Source organism: Psittacula echo, assembly GCF_963264785.1.
Source record: "Psittacula echo genome assembly, chromosome: Z".
NCBI lineage: Eukaryota > Metazoa > Chordata > Aves > Psittaciformes > Psittacidae > Psittacula > Psittacula echo.
This window is the reverse complement of record NC_137742.1, coordinates 62,995,613-63,019,425: the sequence shown is the minus strand read 5'-3', so window position 1 is coordinate 63,019,425 and position 23,813 is coordinate 62,995,613. Positions and strand designations below refer to the sequence as shown.

The following is a 23,813-nucleotide window of genomic DNA, read 5'->3' as shown; positions in this document are numbered from 1 at the left end:
GAGAGGTGACTGGTGGTGCTATTTAGGGTTTATTCATCTGACTTCTTCCGTCTGTAGAAGCTGTCCTCTCTGTTGCTTGACATTTTCCCAGCTAGGGGTGGATAACCTTCAGCTGAGTGTGAAATTTCCCTGGTCCACTTCCATGCATAGGGTTAATACTAACGCAAATCTTTCCTATGCTAGGGCACTTTGAGAGGACAATGGATAATGATACTACATCATGGTGGTACATGATGGTGGCACAAATGAGATTTCCTATAGTCCCTTTAAAACTGCGTGGAATAGTAAAAAGAGAGGATTTAAGAGAAAGAAAGGAAAGCATATACTTGAGAGTAAAGATGGACTAGAACACAGTAGAAAATACGCTGCCAGTGGTAGCACTTCCTTCTGCCTCCCTCCCCTCCATCCTTAGTGCAAGCCTATCACTCAGTGGTCTTACGCTGCCATTGCTTTAGAAAGCAGGTATCTTGGTCTGGGCCAGTACCTGTTAGTCATCTACTTGCACATGAGATTTATGAAGCTGCACACAGATGCATACGTCCACTCTACACACTAATAGTTCAAGGGATGTTTGCATATGGAGTTGCCGTGTTTAGCAGCACTTCTAAACTGTGGGAGCTTTCGGCTCTGCAGCCTGCTGGTCCTCTTTGTGAGCCTTGTCCTTTGATGTTCACTGCCCTGCTGCAGAGCAGTCACGCCTTCTCATTTTGATCTTCCCAAGCTATACTAATGCTAGCAGCTTAGCAGGTGCTTGCTCAGAGCATGTAGGGGTCTTGCCTTGCTGTAGAAAATTATTTTTCAGTCTTCTAAAAGCCAGGATACAGACAAAATCCCCCAAACAGTACAGCGTTTTCTGGAGCAAAGGGGAAGAGAGGGTAGAGCCATGCCTTTATTCCTATTACCTCGCTGTGCTATCCCTCTCCCTGGCAGCCACAAACTGCTGGTCAAAGGCTTTCCAGCTGGGTACACGCGCCAGTGCTAGCTTTTGTTCCCCCCTTTTTCCCTGTTCTCTTGCTAAGGGCAGGCGCCAGCCTAGCACAGCGCGGTGCCCGCCGGCGGTCTGCCCCCACCGCGCCGCTTTCGGTTTCCATTTTCTCCCTGGCGCCAAGTTTCTGTTTCTCGCCCGCTCCGTGCTCACGGGGATTTCCTCTCGCTGCGCGCAGGCTCTCCCGTGCAGGGCAGGAAGGGTCTCCGAACCGTCGCCGTCCCGTACGCAGCCAGCGCTGGTGCCAGTGCGAAGCCGGCCCCGTCATGACGGCGGAGGAGAAGAGGAACCTGCAATGCTACAGGCGGTACATCGAGAAGAGCCTGAACCCCGTCTACATCCTGGGCAACATGACGGCCTGGCTGTCGGACGGTGAGGGGCCGGCAGCACCTGCTTCTCCCCGCGTCCTTCCTGCTCGGGCCGCCGCTCCTGGTCCCTCCTCACTTCTTTACCAGCTTCGGGTTTTTTTTTTCAGAGCAGAAGGAGCGGGTCCGTAAGGAGGAGGAGAAGGGAGTGACGGCGGCCGCCGCGCTGTTCCTGGATACCATCCTGCTGCTGGAGGCGGAGGGATGGCTCCGGGGCTTCCTGGATGCCCTGGTTGCAGCAGGTCTGTTCCCCCTCGCAAGCGAGGGTTTCCTGCCCTTCTCCTTTCCCCTGCCAGAGCCACAGCCGCCGCTCAGCCGGGCAGCCCTGTGCAACCGGGACCCGTCATCCTCGGGCTTCTGCCGCCGAGTCTTGTCCATCAGATGATGTGCGGTGGAAAAAAGTGGTTGTCAGAGACTGGAAATAAAACTCTTCGAAGACAGGAGGAAACAACCGCCTGAGAAACAGCTGGATCAATTTAAGTTGCGGAGAAAGTCAATGAGAGACGAAGGGATGAAGGATAAAGCCTTATTGCCAGGAGACTTGTCTGTCTCAGAGCCTTTAGAGAATAATTGAGACAGCCATTGTCTCCGCCACATATGATTGAATGAAGCTAAATCCTCTGAAAGAGAAAGCTAATCGGGTTTCAGGACGTGCGTGAGTTAACTGATAGCATGGGATAACTTCACTCAAGGACAGAGTCTTAAATTAGGAACTTATTTGAAAAAAATAGTCATAGATCTGAAAAATCTTAGGTTTCAGGAAGTAAGTAACCATTAATAGTTTATAAATGAGATGATTGTTCCTCAGTAGCTATGACTGCTTAGTGTGTCAGGTCCAAATACAATTTCCTTTCGAAAATGTGACAGTAGAGATCATGAAGGTGTAAAACCACCAAGAGTTGTCTGCTTTCCCATACATATGCTACTATAGATTCTTGTTGGTGATTTGTTAGATATCTTGAACCCAAGAATCTCATGTCATAAGCCAGTTTTGTTTTCATTTACTCACTATTAGCTACAGACAGTTACAGTATCTCTGTGAGCATTTATTACAAAATTTCTTGCCACTTCAATGTAGCCCACTCTCCTCTTATGGCAAATACTAGGTCCAGAGGAACTTTTGACCAGCCTGTGATAGTCCTGATTTCTGAACTGCAAAAATACCTTCTTAGAACATGTTGTTAGAGTTCAGTTTGGTATATCTTCAGCAGAAAACTGAAAAAGTTAACCTCCTGACTCCAGGCACTGTCCAAAGTACTTACGAATTTATCATTACTGTTGTATGTGGCAGAGGCAGAGAGAGGTGATAATTAAAGACAGTGTGGTGGTAAATATCCTCACCACTCTCCTGCTCCTATGAAAGAAAAAAAAGTTAGGCAACTTCCTTCTGTTTGCCTGCCGGTCCTCTGGGATCCTGACCTGCTTTATTCCGCAAATCACACGTCTTTGAAACCTTATTCTGTTACACATTCCAAGTGCTGTAAAGGAAAACAGTTACTTAATCTATAGAAATAACTTGTGGTTCACCAAGATTTTTGGCAGTTACAGACCAAGATAATTTTCATTTCTCCGACATGGCTGAGAAAGTGTATTTTCAGCTTCTTCCCACCTACTATAGCTAGAGATTGAGTTCATAGTAACAATCTGCCTCTTCTTCTGAAAGGTTACACTGGATTGGCGGAAGCAATTGAAAATTGGGACTTCAGCAAGCTGGAAAAACTGGAGTTGCACAGACAGCTGTTGAAGCGGATAGAAGCAACTATGCTAGAAGTTGATCCGGTAGCACTCATGCCTTACATAAACACGTGCCTGATACAAAGGGAGTGTGATGAGATCCTGCAGGTACAGTTAATGATAAAATCCTGTATTTGCCTCATTTTGCTGCAGAGAGGTGCTGGCTGCCTCACTTGTGGGGTGAATTGGTGCTCATCTGTCAGGCTGCAGAGTAAGGAGGATGGCCAGCAACAGTCCCCTGAATAGGGACTTGACTTTACTTTCTTCTGCTTAGAAGAGGCTTTGCTATGCAGCTGCAGCTTCCCACAGCAGCACTGCCTGTGACACCTGCATGTTTCATTCCTTACCCCTGCAGCTTGGTGGATATGGTGGTGTGCGAAAGGATTGCAGGCAGGGAAGCAGGATAGGGTGGCTTTGGTGTTTACAGTGTTCAACTGTGTGTCTTTGTGGAGTCCAGCCTCCCATGAAGAAAACCTCAGTGGTTCTGGAAGGTGCCGCACTACAGTGAAATGACTGCCTTGCTATGCTTGGAATAGACCGCTTTCTGGAGCAATCATGCATTAATGCTTCTGAAAATACAGATGGAAGTAGGCAAAGTGGCATTTAGATGCTGCCTAAAGTGGCTCCTGCTTGTTACGGGATTTGGCAGAGTCTATTACCTTAGATAAGCTCTTACTTTCTATAGCCCCTAGAAACTTCATGTGGTTCTTGAGTTTGGCAGTATTACGTTATGAGTACAGAAATTTGGCAGAAAATGCCCCCACTGCACTCCAGCCACTGCTCAGAAATCAGAGAGGCTGGGGATGGCTGGGCTCAATTCTGGTTATCACTAATCCAACACTCAAGCCCCCTTTGTGTTCAGTAAGAACTTTCACAGTTACAGATTCACAAATAGTGCAGTTTATTGAAGCAACATTAATACAGATTCTGAATTGCCATTGATAATTTCACATACTTCATTAGCACTGTAATCCAAAGGTGGCCAGTGATTAATTGAGCTCTTATGGAAAAAATAACCAACTGGTAGTTCATTGAGCTCAGTTTCACCTGGGTATCATCTGACATAGTTGGAAGCAGCCACGATCTCTCTTTGGTTTATTTTTTATATGTAAGTGAGGAATAATGAGAGTATTACCTTTGGTCAGGCTGCTCAAGGGCTGTGGGTCTTGTGAAGGGCAGAACAGAACCGTGACATGTTCCATCACTCCCTCTCCCATCCCACCGAGGCAGGCCGTCTGGCCTCCTGGTAAGATCCTCTGGCCTTACCAGGGTCTTGCAACTCATTACTCCCTTCACAATGTATCTCAAGGCCTCAGGCCTCATTCCTACAGTCAGCACCCAAAGGCACAGTTGTAGGGTGAAATGAAACTTCTAGTCTGAAGTCATTAGTGAAATGCTGTGCCACAGAAATCAACAACATTTTCATTGCCTTTAGATGTGAAGCTCCTGTACTGTTACTCGGTTCTAGGGTTCTAGCTCAGTGTCGTTATTGATGACTGCTAACAAGTGATCACTCATCATTTACAACTCCTTAATAATAAGTTGTCGATGATGTGTGGAGGAGTCTGTTAAGGGTTCTCACTCCATGTGGGTACTTTTTTCAGCTATTTTAATTTTTAAGCAGTAGTTTATGGAGATATGTAGCATTTGGAAAGCCTATTACAAGGGCCTCACCAGATAGAAATTCACAGAACAGTTCTGCAGTGTTTCAGACCCTGTGAATATTTAAGCAAATATTGTTGCAACCTGTTGTTGCAGTCCAGGTAAGTTTAGGGTACAGAACTGCAGTAATAGTAAGTAAATGACTGAATTTTATTTGAAACCTTACATACTGTGTAAGGAAATGCAGTTTTCAACTGAACATCAAACAAATCAAAAAATGTTAGTCAAAGCACAGTGGTTTTGATCACTTGGAAGCTACAACGACTTTTGTTTGTTGTGTGTGCAGATTAGCGAATACAGAAGCAAAGCAGCTGGGATAACTAAACTCATTGAATGTCTCTGTCGATCAGATAAGGAAAACTGGCCAAAAAGCCTTCAGCTGGCACTGGATAACACGGGATATTACAATGCAAGTGAACTGTGGGATATGAGAGAAGGTAAAGCCTGAATTGTTTTTGTGATGCTCTTCTCCTATTTTTGTGCCAAATAGTAATCTCTTTTTTTTTCGTAGAATCATGGAATGGTTAGGGTTGGAACTAACTTCTTCACCTAGTCATCACAGCAAATACATTTGAAAATCAGAAGGATCAATAACATGCTTTTTTTTTTTGTGATTGTACAGATTATGGCAAAGACGTTGATGGTGAAATGACAGATGACTTTAAGAACAGCTTTGAAACCACAATGATGTTTTCTGAAGAGGCAGAATGTGATAATAATCTCAGTGAAAATCTCTGTTCAGGTTCAGGTAAGACTTAGGAACTTAAGACAGTGTGTGGCTGGAATTCTCCATTTCCTTAGACACTAGATGTGATGTGCCAGAAAATAAGGTACTGAGGAACAGTACAAATCTGTGACTTGATTTAGCTGTCTTCTGGTTTAATATTTAAAGGATCTCATGCTACGCATTGCACATGTTAGGGGCTGCCCCACATTTACAACATCTCTGGTGCAAAGTTGTTCTGCCAGCACATTATCAAAAATGTCTCTGAACACTAGACGGTTGTTGATGCATCTCTTATCTGATATAACTAAGTCACACGTGACCTGGTGTTAGCCATTTTAGAGAGCTGAATGTGGCTGCAAAGGATCCGTGCAGTGGTTGTCTCATATTGCAAAGCTTGCTCCATCAGTGATTTCTAGTTCCTGTTCTGTAAGTGCAAATCTCCTGAGAAGATCACAGCTTCAAAAATCTGTGGAGCAGAAGGCTGGAAGGAACACTGTGCACAAATGTGGGAGAAAAGAAGCCCTTGTGTTTTCTTTCCGAGTTGAAAAGGGACCAGTTGAGGCGAGAGTTTCAGCCAAGACCTTGAAATTAATTCGTATGAGGAAGCACAGGCGAGTGGTAACAAAAGTATGCCACCAAACCTACACAAGATTCTTGTCTGGTGTGTATGTCCTGTTAAATGGCTTGTCTATCAGTGAATTGTCTGTGTAGACTGCAGGGACTCTATCATTTTAGATAGCAACTGTATTTTACACCTTCATGTTGCAACACTTCACAAAACCGTGATTCTCTTCTAGAAGAGGTCTATCAGTCTTCACCTGTTCATGAACCAAAGAAGGCTCGGAGCTACCAGACTGAACTTGCACAGCCCGCTATCAATGGGTGTAACACATTGATATGTGCCCCCACAGGTAAGAAAACACATTTCTTAAAAAAATTCTTTTGCTGGAGAGGGCTGTGAAGGATAGGGAAGGCTAAATGTTGAGTCAAACTTTTCCAGCTGTTCATTTAAAAGCAGTCTTCCTTGCAGGAGCAGATCCAGATCTAAGCTGAAATTAATGACCAAGGGCAGCGCAAAGGCTGAGAAAGACAGATGCGTCTCTTGGCACTTCAGTGCTTGTATTCAGATTCCCATGTGGTGACCTCTGCTTTCTCACTCTCTGGTGCAGATTTTTGAGTTAAAATCTTTTGCAGATCTTTAAGAAATTTGGCTTGCAAGTTTAAATAAAAATAAGAGGCGTTGCCCTAAGACTCCCATGTCTTCTGTACTGCAATGTCAACAACATTGGAACAGCACAGGGAACTTTTGCAGTAGCTCAGGACAGAATTAAGAAGACTGAAGTTCAGCAGCAGAGAGATCAATCAGCTCTTTCTCTCCACCTGTGCTTTCCATGTTTTTAGGCTGATTCTCCCCTGGGCCCTAGAGAAGCAGGTGGAATGGCAGAGGCAGGGCCAATGAAGAGATCTGGGAGAGCTGCATAGTGAGCCTGAGTGCCAAAGGAAAAGTGAGAGGAGCAAGGCTGCATGGGGAAGGATGGAAACTGAAAGTGCTTTGTGCCTGTACCATAATGTGATTTGATGTGGGAGCAGATGCTAAGAGCAGAAATAGAATTTCAAAGAACTCAAAACTGCAAATGGACTTTCACTCCCAGTGACTCCTACATGGTCTTTACAGACTGAGACTGTGAGAGAGAGAGGGATGATTACCCAACTGGGTAAGCAGCATGCGCATATTCCAAACTGTCCTCAGGGAGTCCGGAAGTTTAACAGACCCCTTGTCAGCTTGCCGTTGTTACAGGGCATCCAAATGAGACAGGCTCCTGCTCACAAACACATGTTTTCATGTTAGTGCTTTACCTTTCATGTTCTTCCTTTAAAGGATCTGGAAAAACTTTTGTGGCACTGATGATTTGTGAACACCATTTCCAAAACATGCCCTCAGGACGAAAGGCAAAAGTTGTCTTTCTTGCAGTCAAACTGCCAGTGTATGAACAACAGAAAAATGTATTCAAGCAGCACTTTGAAAGAAGTGGGTAAGTGTAATTCTTCCTCCATAGAAAATAAACTGCCCTCTAGGTCAGCTGTGGCTAGAGCAAAAAGTGTTTGGCTTTAGCAGAAGGATGATACCTAATGGTAAGAGTGGCAAGTTACCATGGTGGACTTTGTTCAGAGAGTCTGAAATCTGTTTTTAGAGAGTTTAAGCACTGCTTGAGCAGCATCTGTAGAAATGGCTGAAGTATACCTGTGTTTACCTCTGTAAAAGAGTGAAGTGTGTTCTCTCTTGAGACTCCTCTCAACATGCTTTCAAAGATGAGGCAGTTTCAGGCAGCAGCAGTGGGATTCCTCTCGCCATTCTCACATGGCAGAGTCTCTTTTTACTTTCCAAATGGAAGTACCCAAGCTTCTTTGATATTTTTTTCACGCTCTAGTCATAAAATGACAATCTTCCTCTCCAATGGAACTGAAAACTGTTTAGGAAGCTATTGACAGCTTATAGCTTCTGATTCCGATTGCTGAACATCCATATATGAATCTTCATAGCTATGGGAAAATGAGGCTGCAGCCCTGTGCTGCCAGACATGTACAGAAAAGGGATGAAGGACAGGATCTCCAAATACAGCTTACATGTGAACTGACAGATACAGCTTAAATGTACAAATTCATCACCCCTCAAATCAAACACATTTTAGTCAATGGGAGTTGAAAACCCAGGTGTTTGATCTTGGAATGTTTTTCTCGAATGTGTGAGTAAAACAGGCAGCCCGAACAATTTGGTATTTGGAACTTAGTCACTACCCTTCAGGCTTGCTGAAAACTCCATTCTTCTGGTTTATTTTTTCGCCTGCAAGACATCCATTTTCATACCATATCTTTTGCCTCTTCTTCCTAGATATTCTGTTCAAGGAATTAGTGGTGAAACAGTTGCAAATGTCGCTGTTGAAAAAGTTATACAGTACAGCGACATCATTGTGCTAACACCCCAGATTCTTGTGAATAGCATCGAGGAAGGGATCGTTAGCTCCCTCTCCATCTTCACTCTGATGATATTTGATGAGTGCCACAACACTGTGGGCAACCACCCTTACAATGTGTTAATGACCAGATACCTGGAACAAAAATTTGACTCCTCTGCAAGCCAGCTACCTCAGGTAAGGTCCAGCCAAGCATGACAGAGACTGGAGTACGTGAAATCAAACAGGATTGCTGGTCTTGGAAGTAAGCATGTGCCCCAGAACTTAGTAATATCCTTGTCACCTCTCTATTGCTGTCTTCTGCAGCAATAAAATGGGGCCACTGCCTCAGCTGGAAGGAAGTTTTCGTCCAGCTGAGAAGACATCTCTTCTGAATGAATGCAGAGGACAGTTTCGGGGATAGATTTGCTGTTTCTGTGCATGATGGGCACTGACAAACACAGCTGGTTATGGGTTTAAGTGGGTGGATAATTTGTTTTCAGTTTGGATGCTTTAAGCTTGGGTGCCTGGGAGAGGGAAAAGGTTTGTCTCTCAAGATTTAGTGCTTGCACTAATGTTTACTTCAGCTTCCCGTTTTGTTTCCTTGTTTTTGAAGATGGTGGCCCCTTGGCGATTGGTGACAGTGTATCCTGGTTATTTATTTGTGACAAGGGAGCAACCACTGCTATTCACGTGTGTGCTCAGATTGTAGGTTTAACTGCTTCTGTTGGAGTTGGTAATGCCAAGACCATCAAGGAAACGATAGAGTACATCTGTACCGTCTGTGCCAACCTTGACGTACAGGCCATATCTACTGTCAGAGAGAACAAACAGGATCTGCAGAGATTTGGAAACAGGCCAGAAATACGTAAGCACACTTCCTTTTTGTTTTTCCTGAGAGATGCAAAGCACGTAATTAAGGCAGCCGTCCAACTCCCCTTTGGTCAGGTCAAGTTAAAACCTTAAAACTAAGCTGAATCTTTGCTTCCTGATAGCTTGGAAGGAGTTTAAGCAAGCACTTCATTGTTGCCCCACAGTAAAGCAGTGCCCTTTTGGGTAAATTTTCTCTCTTCTGAGATCCACAGTCTCTGTTTTTTATTCAATTCTGCCAGTGAAGGCTGGGGGCTGTTTCTTTCTGTGCAACTATAATGCTCATTAAAAATTAACATCATTATGACTGCATAGAGCAGCACATGTAGCATACGTTTAGACAAGAATTTGTTCCATGCTGCCCAGTGAAATACTTTACTTAATCAAGCCACTGACTTCCATTTCTTCTCTCTAGATGTCAGATGGGTGAAAATGAGAGCTCAAAATCATTTTGCAGGGATTATCTCAGGCCTGATGTCTGAAACGGAGGCATTGATGAGAAGGAATTACTCAGTGGGTAAGACACTGTAATAACTTCCCTGTAATTGGGATTCAATCTTTTGATTGCATCAGTGAATCCTCATGGCTGCTAGGACAGTTACTGTTTTTCTACTTTCTTTCTCCTCCTTTCTTTTTACTTGCTTTTAACCAGTATTTCCTAAATAAGAGATTACATATAGAAGAGTTAACAATTTTCCTGTTTTATGTGATTAGTTTGATAATAATTTTTGCTTGAATTTCAACCTGTGTTTTGTGCAGCTAAAGATGGTGTGCTTTTAACACTGTCAAATAATTTCGAATGTTTAAACAATCTGGAACAAAACAACCAAAGGTCTTGCTTTCAAAATGCAATGAGATAGATTTCATTGATGAGAGATACCTCTTCTTATTTAAGCATTTCTCCAAATTCTTCATACCTCAATCTGTCACTGTTAAGGAAAACAAGAAGGGTCTCAGTTATGGTGTTACTCTGAATGTTGTAATTTCTTACTTTCAGCAAAATTTTACTTTCACTTGCTGCTTTGTAACTTATTCTTATATTTTCTCTGGCCTCTCTGCACTCAGAGTTATTGCTAGGGGTGCTAGGTACCACCTTTTCTGGTCAGGATTTTGTCCTCTTTATACCTCTGGGTACCGCCGTTTTCCCTGTTTCCCAGGTATCCGTTATTTCCTATTGAAAAGCATTTAAGGCAGTTTTACAGAGGAAGATATGTGGAACATGAACACCACCAGAGAGAGGGTATGGCTGCCTAAGAAAGTAAATACTTGTCAGCAGGGTTCCAGCTGCAGTGGTGTGTTTTGCAGAGAGGGAGGTGCATGGCTGTGCGAAGAGAATGAGTCTCATGGTCATGAGACCTACTTCTGCAGCCCTTCAGAATTCAATTCATTTTTCTGCTTTTGCAGTTCATAAATGGTGTCCAGTAAGTGGCTGTTGTCAACATATTAGAGAGCTACAGGGAGTACAGAGCAGAGACCCATGGATGGCTACGCTCAGTATCAGCCTTGGTCTGTCCCGCTCTGAGTTAAAGGATTTTGTCTGTGCTTAGACCGGCTTTTGCAAACTGCCCAGGGTGTCTTAAGCCTGTATACTTCAATTCTACACTTTCTAATTTTTCCCCTGCTCCGCTTTCCAGATATTGGAGAGTGAACTGTATTCTGGGTTCACTCTCCAGAGTACAGTGGAGAATTCCAGAATTCCAAATCTCCAGAATTCTCCCTTCAGTCAAGCAAGGGATAACTAAAAACAACCCAGCGAAACAACAACAACCAAACCAAACATCCCACACAACCAAAAATAAACCAACCCAAACCCCAAGAAACCCCAACTTCCAACAGATACAGTGAGATTTTCAATATGTGTGCTAAACTAAGCAAACGCTTCTGAAGCTCATTTCTGCGTCGCAGTTCCTCTTGCATGAATGCCATTGCTTTCCCTTCTGTGGACTCTGATTACTCTGAAGTTTGTGAAGCACTCAGAGTACTGACTTGTTCTGCCTCAAGGAAGGGCCCTTGGATAACATGCCTTAAGTACTATGGACCATTTTGCAAATGAGTACTTAACTATTGAGTAGATGGTAATTCAAGAAGCAATGCACATGCAGTTTCTTGAATACTGTAGGCTTCTTATAGGATAAATGAGCTCTAATTTTACTATTAAAGACTGCAGATATGTGTATGTACATAGATCCCCCATTGAATTGTACTGGGTTAATTTTACCCTAACATCTGGGTATATTTTGAAACACAGCAAGTGGAGAAGACAGAGCCAGACTCTTCTCAGATGCTTCCCAGAGGCAGGACAAGAGTCAGTGGGCACAAGCTGAATACTTAAATAAGAGGAAGAATTCCTTTGGTGTAAGGATGGTCAAACACTGGAACAGGTTGCCCAGAGAAGTGGAATTTCCATCCTTGGAAGTACTGAGAATCCATTTGGACATAAGCCTAAGCAACTGACTCTAGGTGATCCTGCTTTGAGCAGAGGGTTGGACTAAAGACCTCCACAGGTGCCTCAGTGGTTGTGTGACTGTATCATACAGTGTTCTTCTGCGTATGCTTTTTAGACATAATGGAAAATGTGTTATCTTCAAGATAACCGTTCTGATTATTTGTTAGTCAAGATGAACAAATGTTTATTTCCTCCTTCTTTAATAGATACTATCACCCAGATCAACAAGAACGATTTTGGAACACAAAAATATGAACACTGGATAGTCACCACTCAGAAGAAATGCAGACTACTGCAACTGGCAGATAAGGAGAAGGAGAGCAGAATTTGTAGAGACCTTTTCATTTGCACTGAACACCTGCGGGTAAGTGAAGCTATCCACTTCTTCTGATACTAGTTTGTTCATCTAAGAGCAGGTTTTGAACCTAATAATTTTATTTGATTGACACAGGCTAAAGCATAGCGCATAAAGAGTTTATCTTAAGATACTCACTAAGAACAGTATAGTGCAGAGGAGATTTTGTAACGCTTGGGTTGTCATGCAGGTGGAAGAACAACACAAGTTTGTAATACTTAATCTAGCTGAATAAAATTTGCATTCATGCCCTGTCACACAGAAAATGCGTCTCAAATGTACATGTCTGTCTTTCTGTGCAGAAATTCAATGATGCTCTCATCATCAGTGAAGATGCCCGCATTGAAGATGCTTTAGCCTACCTAACTGATTTTTTCAGAAATGTCAGAAACGGACCATATACAGAGTTAGAGAAGCAGCTTACAGCCAAATTTCAAGGTATTTCACACAATACCTGTGACAGTTGCGGGGGAGAAGAGGGCTTGTGGTAGAAGTGTTTTCTTCAGAGGAAGTGTCATTGTTTTTCCAGAAACTTTTCACTTTTAAGAAAATCTAGTGTCTGTGTGGGTGCAAGTGCAGTGTTAGGGGAGGCAGAGGGATGAGGACTTTCTGGGACTGCAAGCTTCTAGCGCAGGAGCTAAGGAAGTAGTAGTAATTGTAGGTAGACAGTGTAGTAGATTCTTACACGCCTGACTCAGGGATAGGGCAGTGGTGTCCTTAAGGAAATACCTCACAAGTCTACATGCATACTGGCAGTGTCTACACACATGGTGGCAGCGTCAGATAAGGCATTATGCACTGTTCTGTGCACTACCTAACCTCCTCCTGCCCAATGCTCCTGGATGAATCCTAACCTTCTGGGAAGAAGCTTTTGGTCTTTGTACAATTCTGATGACAAGTTAGAGGTTGCACTGTTCTCTAATTTCTAATTTAGAAGCAATGTGCCATAAACCAGCCTGTGATCTGGTGGGTTGCAGTGTTGACTACAATTTTAAATCACTGGGCTGTCTGCCTTGTGGTGTCAGCTGTTTCCTAAAAAGAAATAGCAGCTCTCTGTAAGAACTGAGTTTGTTTTGTTGCTGTCTTTTGCTGCACAGCATGTCACAGAGGTTCTCCTGTCAGTTTGCTGCAAGGTGTGAGAGATTCAGAACTCTCTTTTCCTGGGGATTTTGCTGCATTTAACCAATAGCTTTCTTTGCTTGCATCTGAAATAATGGTATAGAAAATAAAAATAGATGCTAAAGAGAATGTAGGTGGCATTACAGGTTTGTGTAAGAATTATGTTTTCTGCATGAAAGAAGGTAAATTATTAAAAACACTGCTTTTTTTTTCCAGAGAAAGAACCAAAACTGTCTGCCCTTTCGAAAGACGAATCAAATGAGAATCCCAAACTGGAAGAGCTTGCTTGCATCCTGGATGAAGCATACCACTATAACCCACAGACTCGCACTATTCTCTTTGCCAAGACAAGAGCCTTAGTAGCTGTAAGACACTTACTGTTAAAGCTCCTAAAATGGGAAGTGAGAAATTACAATGCCTCATCTACTATCCTTCCCATTTTGATCTTCCCAAGAAAATATTTGTCTTTCTGTATCTTGCTGAACGTTGATGTTCTGAGACAGGATGAGGGCTTGGCTTTTGTTTGCTTGACTTGGTTTCTTTCTTTTCTAAAAACTACAGTGCAGGGTTGGTGTATTTCATTAGTTCTCCTTGCAACATGTCACAGTTGATCATTAAGCTGTCACATTTTTCTTTAGGTCTGAAGTGAGTTTTAACAGGATGCATTACAAGGTTTTAGGCTTTAATGTAGCAGAGTTATTAACCAGCAGCTCTGCTCTGCTACTGACTGCACATCAGGAGGTATTTATAGGTTTCCCAGAGGATTCCTATGGGCCCCTAGCATGTGTTCTTGACCAAGAAAACGGAAAGACAGATGTTCTGTGGACCCTCTGATTCACTGGTCTATTTCAGACTTGTCTAAAATCAAGGATCTAGGCTGGACAATCTTTTTTTACACCCTTCCAATACCTTGTTCCCAGAAAAAGTTCATGTGTGAAGCAAGTGTGCTGCTAATCATTAGCTTCGGTAGCTCTTAAACATTTACTGCTAGGTATCCTAGTCTCTGACTACTGTAAACAGATTTATCAGCTGAGATTTCCAACCCTCATTTTATCCTTGGGTATAGACGTGCTGGATGAATTGCAAACCAGAAAACAATTAAAGGCAGACTAAGGTCCAAACTACCAAAACCAAGCATCTGTTGGCTACTTTCCATTATAGATGTGAAAGTCTCCTGTAGCTTGGCTGAATCTTGTTCTTAAGTAAGAGCAGTTTGAAGGTGCTGTTTTCACTGTGCAGTGAGAAAATGCAGTTTGTAAATAGCTCATTGCTTTTGGATTCCAGAGGTATAGTATCAGTGATCTGTTGGTTTATAAGAGCAAAAGGCATACTTTTTAGCAGTGAAAGGCTGAATGCGCTCTAGCCAGCCTTCGAGTGGCAGGGATGGGAAAAGTGGATATCAGCTGTGGCACAGTTCAACTTGGCATCATGGCTGTGACTTTTGCCTTCTTACCTATCAATAGATGTTCCCCCCTGCCGTGCAACATCCACCTTTTCTGCTTGTGGTTCTTGGAAGCATTAATTGTTTAGGCAAGCATGGGCAGGATCTAACTATGTATCTCAAACTATCATTTCATCTGGACAGGGAATCTAAGTTCCTGATTTGATTTCCAGGCTTTGAAGAAGTGGATAGAAGCAAACCCTCTATTTAGCCACATAAAGCCGGGTATATTGATGGGTCATGGAAGAAGAGATCAAAAAACAGGTATGTAGGTTTGAACTGTGGAATACTAGACCTATGGTGGCCACAGTGCTAAAATTGTTCTGCTCTTCCTGTGTTCATCTTCTCTGCTCTTAAACAGAGAAAGGTAATGCAAGTTTGCACTACGCTTTCTTATATATCTGTAAGACCTGTTACCAATCCTAAGGAGATGCTTGCTTTTTCTGACTGGAATCTTTGGTTAAAGTAGCAGTGACCCTTTGCTGTAGGATTCTTCTGCTAGTACAAAAGAAGTTTAGAAACTGTTCACTGTCACGGCTTGTGATTACTCCTGGTGGTATTTTTCCTGTTCTTTTCACAGATACCTCTCTTATTTTGTGTTCAGTGCATGAAGATATTTTAAGGTAGAATGGACATTACAGCTGGAATAAATTATGTAAGGCTTAAATCGAGAGTTAGCTTGGACTTAAAATAACTAAGCTGCATGGGTCTCTAATAAAGATCAGCTAGGTGTTTTGTCTGAAATGGTGCTTCCCAGGATGACAGTTCCTGTGGCACATCAGCAGGAACGTGGGTAGAGTATGCAGCCAGCTAAGTACTTTTCCAGATCAAGACGATGTGCTTACTTCTAGCTGGTCAAGAGCAAATATAAGTGTTTTTTGCTCAAGGAATTCTTCAATGTCTTTTTGCTGACACAGTTTCTTGGTATTGTAGGTATGACTCTCCCAATGCAGAAGGGTGTACTGGATGCATTCAAAACCAACAAAGACACCAGACTGCTAATTGCTACTTCTGTTGCTGATGAAGGCATTGATATTTCTGAGTGCAACCTTGTTGTGCTCTATGAATACTTCGGTAATGTCACCAAAATGATCCAAGTCAGAGGTAAAGAATTTCAGAACTATTACCTCACAAACCTATTTTGGAAACTTGGGAAATACTATAGCAGTATGTGCATGTCTTGCTGTTGTTCCTCTGTGCCCCTGTGTGAAGTCAGATGAATTATCGAACAAGACATGACAAATTTGTTCACAGAACTGAGTCCTTCATGTTGTGTTAGTTTTCTTTTGTCATGCAAATTACCCATGCTGCTCAAGGTTACTGAACTTTTGAGGACTGATCCCTGAAGTGGGTAATTATACGCGTAAACAGAAGTATGGCTAGAAGAGCTGTAGTCAGAAGTAGTGCAAATCGTTCTTCCTATTTACAAAGGACTGCTGGAGTTTTGTATTGTCTTGGCTTCTGAAGACCTTGCCCTGCCCAGTGGCTTTTTACCAACCCAGCTAGTTACAGGTACCCGAGGTTTAAAGAAATCTGTCACTTCGGCATTGAATCTTGGTGATTTTACAAGACGGCCAGTAGAGGGGAATGAAGAGCCACGTTAAATACTGGTTTCTGTTACCATTCCTAAATGAGGAAATGTCTTTCAAGGGTGCATCTGCAATATTTTGTCGTATCACCCAAGTAGGTAACTTAATTATTTGATGGAAAGTGATCTCCGCTGTACATAGTCGTCTGCTTTCAGGGTTTATGACCTGTGATTTTCCTTATTTTTTGTCTTACAATGAAGTAATTGGCCCAGAACTCATGTTTTTTTAGTGATAGTGTTTATTGTTTACAAGATATTAAAGATGTGAAGAAAATAGGTTGCATCAGTTTTAAACCACAAAAAATCACGATTTTTCAGGAAGGAGAGCGCAAAAGCAAATGTGAACACTTTTTCTAACTGCAATACTTCTAAACTGGTATGAGCTCCCTGCAGTTCTTAGCTGCCTGTGTCACAGCAGAAAAAAGCAGGCAGGCAAGCAGCACAGTAGGTGGGAGAGACAGTGGTTGCTCTTGTCTCTTGCCAGAACTGTATTTCCAGCTCCTCACCTTTTTTGTGATAGACTGTTCTGTTTTTTTTTTTTTTAATAGACATTAATTAGCATGGCAGAAAACTAGTAAGTAAGATGACCTTTTCTGCGCTAGCTTTTTTTTTTCCCCACAAGAAGACACCAAGATGCTATGCAATAACTAGTTTCAAGCGTGCCTGAGCTTAACCAAGGCAGGCCACAGCAGCTGGAGACATCCATGAGAATACCTGGAAGGGGTCACTTTGTTCTGGTTTGTGATCAAAGAAGAGTGAGCTGAAAGAATGCTCTTTAGAAGCACCATTATCTCAGTCTGAACATAGAAAACAAAAGCAGCCACACAGAAGATCCTTAATGCTGTTTTATGGTGTAACAGCTGTTTTTGTACATCTCATTAAGAGTAACTAAAGAGGTTAAATGTGCTGCTGTGTAGGTCGTGGAAGGGCTAAAGACAGCAAGTGCATCCTTGTGACAAACAAAACAGAAGTGGTTGAGAAAGAGAAACACAACCGTTACAAGGAAGAAATGATGAATGAAGCTGTTGAAAAGCTACAGAATTGGGATAAAAGAACATTTGCAAGAAAGGTTTGTACTTTTGAGAAATTTTCACACTCAGATCTACAGGCATGATCTGTATTGGCCTTCATTTACTAGGGCTTCGTCTAAGACCAAGTGATAACCTGAGGAAAGTGTTCACTATATTTGGTTTTAGACCAAGGCTAAATCAGTAAATAAGGGATAGCTAGCTTGCAGAATGTCATCTGTATCGTAAATGTAAAAAACTTAGAAGTTAAGGTATAATTTATATAAACTTCTTGCCTTAGAAATAAAATATAAATTATTCAGTCCACTGGAGGAAAAATACTGCTGTGTCTACTTGGGATAGTGGACAGGGAGATGAGAAACTGCAAATGGTGGTAGTATGTCTATCCATATTCATAGAAACATAAAATGGTTTTGGGTTGGAAGGAACCTTCAAGCTCATCCAGTTCCAACCCACTGCCACGGGCAGGGACACCTTCCACTAGACCAGGTTGCTCCAAGCCCCGTCCAACCCGGCCTTGAACACTGCCAGGGATGGGGCATCTGTAGCTTCTCTGGGCAACCTGTGCCAGGGCCTCACCCCCCTCACAGGGAAGAATTTTTTCCTAATGTCTAATGTAAATCTCCCCTCTGTCAGTTTAAAGCCATTCCTCCTTGTTCTATCACTACAGGTCCTTCTCAACAGACCCTTTCCAGATTTCTTGTCAGCCCCTTTAGGCACTGGGAGCTGCTCTGAGGTCTCCCTAGAGCCTTCTCTTCTCCAGGCTGAACAAGCCCATCTCTCTCAGCCTGTCTCCATAGCACAGGTGCTCCAACTCTCTGATCATATTTGTGGCCTCCTCTGAAGCAGCTGCAACAGGTCCATGTCCCTCTTGTGTTTGGGGACCCAGAGCTGAATGCAGTACTCCACGTTCGGAAGCACTTTATGTTTGATGAAGGCCAGTACAAGTGCTTTTGTTTGTTGCCATGCCAAGTGCTTATTCATAGAATCATAGAATCATAGAATAGTTAGGGTTGGAAAGGACCTTGAGATCATCTAGAGCAGTGGTATTTGAGAGATTCCAAGAAACCACTGCCAGGGACATTAACAGGATGACATTTGGGTTTGTACGTGCTCTTCCGCTGGTGACTTATTTTGTACTGCCTGCGGTAGTGTTCATCTTTGCTCCAAGCAGTGTCTGGCAGATTAACAAGTCTAGTTAACTCAGCATACATCCATTATGTTACATTAGCCCTGCTGTGTGCTGTGCACTTACAAGATCAGAAAATATCATGGGGATAGAAATGAGTGTTAAGCATTTGTGGTGCTGGGGTGTCTCAGGCTAAGCCAGTGATGGACTTCTGGTCAGGCAAGTGCAGCAGGCATGTCTCTTCCATGACCAGCCCATGGTGGTCTGGCAGAATAGGTACAAGGTTAACTTGGCAACACCTCCATCTAGCTTGGAGGTGTTGCGAAGGATAAGTTGGCCTACACTCTGCATAAACCCACCTTCATAAAGAGCTGGGTCATTGTTATAGGAGACTCTCCCACGTGGAAGAGCAGTGGCCTCAAGTGGCCTTGAGATGATTGGTTTTAGGATCAGGAGCACAGTTAGTGTTCTTCTGTACCCTTCCAGTTGCAGGAAATGCTGAGGGAAGAAACAGGAAGAGCCAGCAGATCAATACCTGGTCTGCGAGTAGTATCATGGCATGATTTGTGGTTTTTGATCATGCATCAGTCTACATGACAGCAGCCTGCTGGCAACAGATGGGGTACAACTGTCTCAAAGGGGAAAAAGGATCTTCGCACAGGAGTTGGCGGGGCTCATTGAAAGACCTTTAAACTAGATTGGAAGGGGGAGAGTGATAAAACCAGGGTCACCAGAGATAAGCCTGGGGGCAGCACATCCGTGTTGAGGGATGGGTGCATTAGTGAGGTCTTTCGGTCTGCCATCACAGTGGAGGTAGGGGATGGAGATCCATGTGGCAGCAAAGGAACAAGGGTTACAATGGGTTAGAAAACACAGGAACTCCTGAGAATTATCACCTGTGAATGAGGGTTTCTGCCTGCAGAAAGGTGGCAGGATCACTAAGCCAGCTGAAGTGCACCTACACCAGTGCGCACAGCATGTGCAAGAAACAAGAGGAGCTAAAACCCGTTGTGCAGCTGGAAAACTATGATATAGTTGCCATCACAGAAAAAACAAGGTGGGATTACTCACAAAACTGGAATGCTGCTATTTCTGTGGTCTCTGGAGCCTTCTTTCCAAACTGAGCTTTCTAGAGCCTGAGTGCTACTTATGCAGTAGAGTGTCTCACATGACTTCACAAGGACTTAATATTGTTAGGACCAAAAGGGCTACAGAGGAGCAGAGGGAAGAAAGGAACAGACAGCATAAGTGCTGTCCATGATGTAATATTCTTCCTTATTGTTCAATTCAACTGATGTAATTCTAGTCTTAAATACTTAACTTGACAAACATACCATGTTATTTCTTTGGTATGAGTTGCTAGAACAGGACATGTTTTGTTTGTTTGCTTTGAAGAAGTAATAGGTTCCTAGATGCTACATATCCTCAGTCATGTTTAGGCTGACCCTGGGGCTTCTCTTAACTTCATAATGATCTTGATTTTTATTTATTTATTAAAGATACATGATTTGCAAATGAAGGAAAAGGTGTTACGAGATTCCAGGAAGAAAGAAACACGATACAAGGTAGCGGAAGGAAAGAAAAATCTTCTGTGTGGAAAATGCAAAGCATTTGCCTGCAGTACAGACGACATCAGAATTATAAAGGTATGTCTCCGTATGGAAACCTACAACCTTGGACACCAGGGAAGTCAGCATTATTGAACTAACAGCATTGTTTACCAGTGTGGAAAGTAGGCTGTTTTGCACAAACTGGAGCAGAAAAAAAATTTGAGTAAATTCATGAGCCACAGGACCAGTCATAACTACTTCTATAGCATATTATGATGGTGGTAGGTGATGATGTCCAAGGAGTATAAATATATGATATGACAGAAATCACTTCAATTTTCCTGAATCTCCTTCTGTTAGAAATGTATTAATTTTGTGGAAAACCATGTGATCTTCGATGACATACAACCTAATAGTGGAACTGCTGGATATTTACGTTCCCAATTAGCATAAGGTTGGAAATATTCCTGCAGTTGAGAGACTTCTCCCATCATTTCTGTTGACCGAAAATTAGCTGTACAAAGTACTGAGGTTAGCTCACTGTTTAGCTTCCTGTCTTGTGGGCCAGTTTTCAGTTTTGAAAGGCAAACCATGGTTTTAAAAGAGGAGCCCTTTATTTCTTCAGTATTACTTTGGTTTTCATTTTTCAGGTAGTTCACATTGCTTCTATGTATCTTATGGTGACATTTTTACTGTGCTTTTTCTGAAGAATTTCTCTGTAGGCCCAAGAAGCCAAGAGTCTACACATGGAAAGTGGTGATCATGAAAAAAGACTTTTCTGGGCACTTCGAGCCTTTCTAGTTCTGAAATTTGTTCTTCTGAAGCTGCTTCTATTTGTGCAGCTCTGAAAAGCACAGTTGTGATGACAAAGAGCTTCAGGCCACACCTGGGAACGGCAGAGTGCTTGCCTTCAGGCATTTCCCTTTTTAATCAAGAAAATCTTTGTTTTGTTTTGTTTGTTTTTACTAGCTGTTTTTGTAACATAGATGGAGTTCACTACTGCTCTGCACAGGGAAGGTCCACCGGCGAGGAGCAAAGGCAAATAGCTCAGCCTTGAGAAAACCCATGACTAATAACATATCTCTGACACCTCTGAAAGTTACTCCAGATTGCGCTTTTGGATGATCACCTATACCTATGCAAATATATCTGAGAGTTCAAAAAACTCTTCAAAAAGAGATTTTGCTTAGTCATCTGCAAATAACCACTCACAATATTTTAAATAATCCCTACAAACTGAGTTCTCAGTTCAGCCTATGTATTTAATGGAAATTGCTCTTCCAGGATGAACTTTCTCAAATTGTACATTTTTTTTTTTTCAAATTAAGTTGTTAATTTTTTAAATCTTTGATTATATGTGTTATAAACAACAAGTGTAACTCCCTTACCTTGCTGGGGTTACTTTTGCTACCACTCAAAAGGAACTGCACTTCCTCTCATGGAAAGCCGGAGTCATACAGTTAAAATGAGTGGGAAGCAGGAGTCTCGCAAGATGTCTGTTGTCTGCATGTCTCTGTTAGTTCTACGCACAAGACTGAAATACTGCAGGCATGGTTTTTAAAGGAGCTAAATTCAAATATGCATAAACTGGTGATGATATACAGCAGGTTTGGTTTTGATAAGCCCAATCCCGGGCCTTTCTATTACCTGGTATTTAATGAATGGGGAAAAAAGAGCAATGAGCCAAGGGGGCTGGAACGTGGGCCTCCTGAATGACAGGAACCACTTTACCAGGGAAATGGTATTTGTGAGGGGAAGAGGAATGTCAGGAAAAAATAAGGAATGGCGTTTCTACTACTAATTACTTCTGGCATGTGTTGTTTCAGGAATCTCATCATACTGTCCTAGGAGACGCATTCAAGGAGCGGTATATAACAAAGCCTCACCATAAACCAGTCCAGTTTGATGATTTTGAGAAAAAAAGCAAGATGCATTGCCAAAATACTAACTGCCAGCATGACTGGGGAATCATAGTGAAGTACAGGACATTTGATAATCTACCAGTGATCAAAATCAAAAGCTTTGTAGTAGAGAACATTGAAACTGGGACACAAATGGATTTTCAGAAATGGAAAGATATTAATTTTTCTCTGAAGAATTTTGATGCTGAAGAACTGTCCAGCTGAACTCAGCATTTTAATGCATTTATCAGCCTACTGCACTAAGCTGAAACAGTGGATGATCTATGAGTAAAAAAGTTCTGTTCTTTATGCCACCTTATATGCTAGGCCCCATATCAGTATCTGGCTAGAATAAAAAAAAATGCTAGTATGGCCACTAGAAAAAAATTGCTATCTAATTAAATGTTTCACTAGAAGGTTTAATATAAGTAGAGCCAGACATGTGCCTAAGCCTCCAGATCTTAATCCTGCTGATTCAAAATCAATTTGAATAACTAAACATCTAATGTCAGGCAACAGGCTGCGTCTTCAAGCATTTCTGTGTGAATCAGAACTTGTTACCAGTGACTTCTGGTTGGACTGACCCTCCATGTAGACAACATGGCTTATGCATACTGGTACTTTGGCTACTTTTAATGCTTTAAACATCTTGGTATATAGAAAATTGAGAGAAAATGTCCAGTAACTTTCCTGTAAGGCCAATATTGCATCTTTCAAATCCATCTTTATTAGAGAATTCTTCTGCAACAGTCTGAGAAAAGCAGCAGGGGTTCATGAAGGAGGCATCTTCTGGATTAAAATGGTAGCAGTTTCCTTTCATCACTGCATGTTCATCAGTTGCCATTGCAGGTTTCATGTATGTGTCTGAAATATCTGAATCCTGAAGAAAACCACCTTGAAATAGGAACCTAAGTAGGAGTCCAAACTGTATTTAACTGCCTAAACCCTAGTGAGACTTGTGGTGTTCTTTCAAAGTGTTACGTGGCATTTAAGAGTAAACCAACTTTTTAAGCACTATTTCACGTTCTGAGTCAGTGCTTTTTATTGTGAAAGGTGCATGCACTGTACAGGAAGACTGAATCTCAGGCTTACAGAAACTTACTCTGTGTTTAGTTTTTACCTAATTCTTCGCTGTTCTTATATCTATTTCCAAAAAGGAAACACAGAACAATGGATAAAGATAACATAAGGCTGGAAAATACCTTTCCTCCAGAAACACTAGGAACAAAGATTCTGCAAAAGGCTGGCTAGCATATTCAAATTAAAAACACATGGAAGAATCACAGCCCTTGAGTATCAGTTTGTTGTGTGAAAGGCTCATCTACTTTAGGACTCCTGACATTAAAAAAAAAAAAAAAAAAAAAAAAAAAAAATCAGTCTTAATTTTCACAGCTTATAGCACTAACTACTGAGAAGTTAAGGAATTTGAGGAGTTTGCCTTTTCCTCCTGCTTGATCACAAGCATCAACAACTCTTCAGTTCAGCCTAAATGAGTGTAATAAAGGTTGACGAGGTAACACATTAATAAGAATTCAACTTGATACAAAAGTACCTCCGGTACACAGTGCAGATGGGAAGGTGGGGAAGAACACCAGCACTCTACTTGGAATTTGAGAATATCTGAGTTTTTTTGCCATTGAACCCAAAGTTGCATATTTATTATCAAATAATGCTCAAGATGATGAGTGTATTAAGAGCTCTCAGAAAAGCTGGGGAAAGGAGGGACCTCTAGAGGTCATCTTGTAACCTACAGCAGTTTGCCCACGATCATATGTCCTGACAGCCTCTGAATATCTCCAAAGTTGAAGACATCATAACCTCACTGGGCAATCTCTTTAAGTCACCACTTGGTTACCCTCACAGTAAAAAAGTATTTCCTGATGTTCAGAGGGAACCTCCTGTGGTGCAGTTTGTGCCCATAGCCTCCTGCCCTGTCATTAGGCACCACTGAAAAGAGCTTGG

The 23,813-nt window shown here is 42.2% G+C and overlaps 1 protein-coding gene across 1 annotated transcript; it reads left to right on the top strand.

Moving 5' to 3' along the window:
• Positions 1-1,251: 1,251 nt before the first annotated feature.
• RIGI (RNA sensor RIG-I) lies at positions 1,252-22,076 on the top strand (the record flags this gene model as incomplete). The annotated part of the gene is made up of 18 exons (XM_080638332.1): positions 1,252-1,357; positions 1,461-1,592; positions 3,014-3,192; positions 5,033-5,183; positions 5,369-5,494; positions 6,271-6,384; positions 7,353-7,506; positions 8,364-8,622; positions 9,130-9,292; positions 9,710-9,811; positions 11,947-12,104; positions 12,398-12,533; positions 13,431-13,579; positions 14,829-14,919; positions 15,589-15,759; positions 17,161-17,312; positions 19,900-20,046; positions 21,777-22,076. The coding sequence occupies 18 exons, from the start codon at positions 1,252-1,254 to the stop codon at positions 22,074-22,076; spliced, it is 2,790 nt and encodes a 929-aa protein (XP_080494458.1).
• Positions 22,077-23,813: the final 1,737 nt, after the last annotated feature.